Here is a 6,000-nt window from a genome sequence, read left to right as displayed (position 1 = left end):
TCAACTGACGTACATATTTATCACAGTCTACATCAATACATAGTACAAATGACTCAATTAACACTATCACAGCTGCTTTTCAAAAATGCATCTATTACACAGTTCCTGGGGCAAACACAAGCAAATAATTTACTTTTCATGATAACATACAAGTTCAGGCTGTGACCTATTTCCAGTTGATTTCTATTTCAAAACTCCAGTTATAGAGACTAATGCCCCTTAAGCTTTATCTGAAAGACCCCCCCCCCCCCCCCCCCCCCCATCACTCATAAGAAAGAAATATCTTCTGATGGATTCAGTATACTTGTGTGTATAAAGAAAATGTGTGCTCGGGGTGGTGTGCTCAAGAAAGTTCCCAAAACTGGGTGGGAACACAGTACTGGGTTCAATTGGTTAAAATTGAGATTTGTTCAAGATTTTCACCAATCAGAACCAGTGCTTGCATGGTTCCTACCCAGTTGGGCATTTTCACTATCATTGTGTTCACCACCCCTGGTTTTTTTCCCTGTAGAAACAGTTCTGCAAAATATACCATACACATGTCAGAGGTAGTAATTAATAGCAGAAAATACTATCACATCCTTCTGAAAGCAAGGAGTACAGTTTGTCAACATCTTCATAATATTAACAGCTATTGTGTTTTCAGCATAGCAATAGGGTCCGATATTTAGACGAGACAAGTATAATGCCGACGAGTCGAAGACGAGTCGCATTATACTTGTTCGAGTCTGAACATCGGACCCTATTGCTACGCTGAAAATACAATAGCGATTATATAGCTGTTCTGACCTTGATTTGTTGTTCCAAACTTACAAAATGACAGTTTTTGCGTCGATGCGTTGATCTCAGGTTTTGATAGCAGATGCCGTTTCTTATGCGCATTAGTGTTGCGCAGGCGCTACACTGACTTTGGAAAAAAACTCGATTTGACAACACAGCTGTTAAACAGCTTTTTATTAGTTCATTCGTATACAACAAAAAGAAGTTTGAGTTTTTTTAATTTTGAACAAGACTACTTATGAAGAAGACCAAAACACAACATCAACGGAAAACTAGAAACAACGGAAGAACTAGGATGCAACAAGGCGAGGAGAAGAGAATAGCTAATCCGTACAACGCGAACAGACGGCAGCGAAGTTTTCAGTTTGGTGAATGGCATTTATACTTGTCTCGTCATGAAGCGAATTTTTCAACCTCAGTTATAAACGACTACATGAATGTTAGTGCCATGGGTTGAACATCAATACTTCAGAGGGGAATTGGGGTATTTAGTGTGGAGTTACGAGATAAGAAAAGCCGAATGCGAAAGTTTGTGTCAGTCGGCAACTTAGCTCACACAGGCACACAAAAACGGCTGTTCCGTTTTACTCCCCTGTTTGTACATCTTTCGACTTTGGGCATTTTGTGGTGTTTAGGGACAGAAAATAATTGGTTTAGTCCTGTTTCATCAGGAAGTTAGCAGAAAAGGGTATGCTATCGACATTTGTAAAGCTGAAAAACATTCCTGAGAAGAATTTCAAGTTGTCAGTGTGTGCTATTGTCGATTGAAACATCGTGTGGTACAGATGGGTAAACCGGAACCAAGCGTCTTTGTTATTCTCAATATGCATTTGGATATTGGCAAAAATGGCCGACTTCCGTAGCATTATGCTTTGATGATCGGAAGAGACCATCCAATCACAGCCCCCGAATTCCCCCACGTGTCCATCAGAATAGCTATATATATGGATGTTTGACAGCTCGATAAGACGGTATCCTTAGTTTCTTGTAATAAGCCAGAAACAATTAAATGGCATGTGCAGAAAAAACACATACATACACACTTATGCGCGCAAGTACACAGCTACAATTTAAGCTTCAAATGTAGCAGCAGACATGGCAGACATCTGCATATATGTACTCAGATGCACATAATAATTATGTGTAAAAAGTTCACACAGATTTATGCGCCAATCAATTCTGCAGAAATAAAGTAGGAAACAAAACACAAGCATTGGGGTCTAGAAAACTCGTATCAGCAGTAGTAACCACAGGACAGGGCACCAACAAACTATAGACAGAAAAGAAAGAAACTCCAGTTAGACTACACAATGATTCAACGTATCAGGAACGATGAGAGTTACTGGGACGCAGGGCAGAGAGGTGGAGCTGGGGTGGTCTACGTTGCATGCGGGTCATGATCCAGTCTCGGTGACCCGGCCGGAGTACAGTTTGCTGTAGCGCTGGCTGAAGGTGTGCGGGTTCCACTGGTTGGGTCCTTTCACGTCCCGGCCCCCCAGGTAGCTGCATAACACATAAAATCATCTGTTGTACATACCATTCAAACAATTAATACACACAAAAGTGTGACACACAGTATGTTCATTACAAAAAAGTTATGAAAGCTTCTCGCAGAAACTCGAATCATTTTCATATGTGATTTAGCGACAATCTTAAATCATTTTCATATGTGATTTAGCGACAATCTTAACTTTTTTTCTTCTCCTTTTTCTGCGCTAATGAGCTGTCACCCTCCCATGTACACTGGTGTTTTTTGCACGAGTGGGTTTTTACGTGTTTGACCCTTTTTACCCCGCCATTTAGGCAGCCATACGCCACTTTTGGGGGGAATCTTAACTTTCAAGTTGGCCCATTCCATATAGACCCAGTGTGTGCGCGCGCGCGGAAGTGACTGTTTGTGTGAGGGTGTGCGCTCTGTCTACACACCTATGTGCATGTGTGTCTGAGCAGTGAACTTTTCCCTCTAGGTGCATATATACTCTTCAAAAAAAGTAAACGACCGGTCATGAAATGTTCACAATCTTTAAAATATTCGCCAAAAATCAAGGGTTTGACAATTTGATTGAAACGTCACTTCTTTGAATTAACAAAAGGGCTGTGAATCTTTATCTAGGAACATTTTTGGCAGGCAGTGTTACTGTGTCATGCTAAACAGGCGGAAAAAGTGAGGGTTTCTTTAAAAAGGGGGCAGTTTTCAAAGTCCTATGAAATCGGTGCAAGACATGCCAGGACAAAAACCAGTAATGCACGTGCTACAACAGGGTTCCAGCCACGAAATGTGCTCACAAATTTGTGTTTGTAAAATGACACACTGACAAAATAATGCAATGAAACAACATGCCCCTATCACGAAAACGGAGCGACTTGGATAAGGCAAGGGCAGTTTGATGGCTACAAGATGTTGTTTCTACCAGGCAAGTGGTTCAGAGTGTTGCAGTGTCTCACTCAACATCATCGGACTGAAGGAATGACTTCAAGCAATTGGAAGAGTGCAGTTACAACAATGTTATGGTCGGCCTACAGTCACCACAACAATGAAGGATCGCCTCATCCAAATGAAGGTCATGTAGCAAAAAAAGGTTACTGAAAAGGCAGCAGGCATCGACCATGAGCTGTCACCACACACTGTTGTCAGTTATCAAAGTGTTACACACTGCTTTTACGCTTTCAACTTCAATGAAAGACGCCCAGTCCGCAAAACAACATTGACTGCCAACCATCCAGCTGCCCGCCGAGCCTGGTGCACTCAACATGTGAGGTGGTTACGTGATTGTTAACAGATGGGTCCCGCCTCTTCTTGGATCCTGCTGTTGGACGCATCAGAGTCTGGAGGCGTCATAGAGAGCGCTTTGCAGATGGCGCTGTTCTAGAACGAAATCGTTTGATGGGGGCTCTGTGATGGTACGGGGAGAGATCACCTTACGTCGTAGGACATCTCACTACCGATTAGTGGGAGATGAACTAGTGATCGCTGCCGGGATTAGATTTTGCAGTTTTTCTTTGTAAGAAATTAATACTACTGTTGTGAATTTGAAATCAGAGGGTTGTCTAGAGTAACAAGCTCTAGCGTTATTTCTATTTTCGCTGGCATGTTTGACGTGACATTTTCTGGCGAGAGTACTCAGTTCAAACAACACAGACAAAATTGAATAATTTAACCTTGTCATTACTGTATGGCATGCGTTTGAAAAAGTGGTCCTTAACTTTTTTTGAAGGGTATATATAGACGATAATTCATGAAGGTCTTCCCCATTCTCACCATGACAAGGGGACTTGGAGAAATGTCAAAACCTTTCACTGTGGTTTGTACTTTACATTTGAACTCCTATATGTCATTTACATTTTCTGTACGTTTGAAAAAGTGGTCCTTAACTTTTTTTGAAGGGTATATATAGATGATAATTCATGAAGGTTTTCCCCATTCTCATCATGACTAAGGGACTTGTAGAAATTTCAAAACCTTTCACTGTGGTTTGTACTTTACATTTAAACTCGTATAAATGTCATTTACATTATCTGTACTCACCCGTTTTGTGCCTGAAGAACGAGAGAGTTGTCCTCGCCGGGGGCGGGAGGGGCGTGGGGGGCGCTCCCCGACTTGGCCTCGGTGGCGAATTGGTACACGATTAACAAGCAGTCCCGGCACAGCTGTACAATCCGACGGCAGCAGTTCATCTCCATCTCGCTCACCAGCTCCGTACTGCGGCTGAAAATCGTCTCCCACGAATTCCTGTGTAAAAAAAAAAAAAAAACGAAGAGAAAAATTTGAGCAAGGGATGTTTCACTGGCAAAAATGAGATTTGCACTCTAAAACAGATTAGATGAAAGTTTATTAATTGAAGCATAGAACATGCATGTACATGCAGAAAATCAAGTGAATAAGACATGTTATTTTTATTCAAGCTGAGAATTAACATGCATGAATGAATATGTTTCTACATGTAAAAGTCCAGCTGCTTATTCTATTTATTCTCGCAAAATGCAGCAGTTAGGGTAGGAAAGCTCATCAGCTTGTTTTGGGATTAATGGTCATCAGTTTTTACTTATTACATTTTGTAGAAAAATGCAATCTAGGAGATTTCAGTGAAAAGGGGATTAGATAAAGAGAAAGACAGACATATTACAAACAAAATTAAGTGTGCTCCAAACCTGAACTTTATTGTTAAAATTGCATCAATATTAAAAATTATAATACCCAGTTTCAGGATTCACCCCTTCCATCCTTTCCTTTTCCCCCATTGATCTACCAAATCAATTTTATTGGATAAAACAAGAGATAAACTAATGATTGCAATGCAGATTGATTATAATAGTCTTAAATATAACTAGCATTATATCTGCTGCTCAAGTAGCACATGAATGGTTTAAACAAAAAACCAAAAAAAGCCAACTACAACTGTGGTTAGCATTATATCACTTATAAATCTATAAATGCAATCATGCCAAAGGAATTGTCTGACAAATAAATAAACACATTGATTACACTTTTTTCTCTCTCTAAAAACAAGCTGCACAAAAAAAGAAATTTGCTGCCCATATGAAAAGTCAGGGAACAAGAAGGGCAAAGCCCATACGACTCACATGCTTGACCTTGACCTTTACATGGCCTTTTCCTACCAAAATACATGTGACCTTGACCCAAGGTCAAGGTCATCCAAGGTCATGCAACACAAAGCTGTTAATTCAAGACATAGGAAGTACAATGGTGCTTATTGGCTCTTTCTACCATGAGATATGGTCACTTTTAGTGGTTCACTACCTTATTTTGGTCACATTTCATAAGGGTCAAAGTGACCTTGACCTTGATCATATGTGACCAAATGTGTCTCATGATGAAAGCATAACATGTGCCCCACATAATTTTTAAGTTTGAAACAGTTATCTTCCATAGTTCAGGGTCAAGGTCACTTCAAAATATGTATACAATCCAACTTTGAAGAGCTCCTGTGACCTTGACCTTGAAGCAAGGTAAACCAAACTGGTATCAAAAGATGGGGCTTACTTTGCCCTATATATCATATATAGGTGAGGTATTGAATCTCAAAAACTTCAGAGAAAATGGAAAAAATGTGAAAAATAGCTGTTTTTTAGGCAACATTTATGGCCCCTGCGACCTTGACCTTGAAGCAAGGTCAAGATGCTATGTATGTTTTTTGGGGCCTTGTCATCATACACCATCTTGCCAAATTTGGTACTGATAGACTGAATAGTGTCCAAGAA

General features: G+C 40.3%; 1 protein-coding gene across 8 annotated transcripts in view; it reads right to left on the bottom strand.

Moving 5' to 3' along the window:
- LOC138967002 (tubulin polyglutamylase TTLL7-like) overlaps positions 1–6,000 on the bottom strand; it is a 42,512-nt gene continuing 36,512 nt past the window's right edge. For all 8 annotated transcript variants that reach the window (XM_070339422.1, XM_070339424.1, XM_070339426.1 and 5 more), the window contains 2 exons: positions 4,307–4,510; positions 1–2,283 (listed from right to left, as the gene is read on the bottom strand). In XM_070339422.1, the coding sequence (XP_070195523.1) occupies positions 2,175–2,283; positions 4,307–4,510 (313 nt within the window). In that variant the 3' untranslated portion in view covers positions 1–2,174. The remainder of the gene's footprint in view (positions 2,284–4,306; positions 4,511–6,000) is intronic.

This window comes from Littorina saxatilis, linkage group LG5 (genome assembly GCF_037325665.1).
Source record: "Littorina saxatilis isolate snail1 linkage group LG5, US_GU_Lsax_2.0, whole genome shotgun sequence".
Lineage (NCBI taxonomy): Eukaryota > Metazoa > Mollusca > Gastropoda > Littorinimorpha > Littorinidae > Littorina > Littorina saxatilis.
Note: the sequence above shows the minus strand (reverse complement) of the source record. Positions and strands in the feature narration are given on the sequence as shown.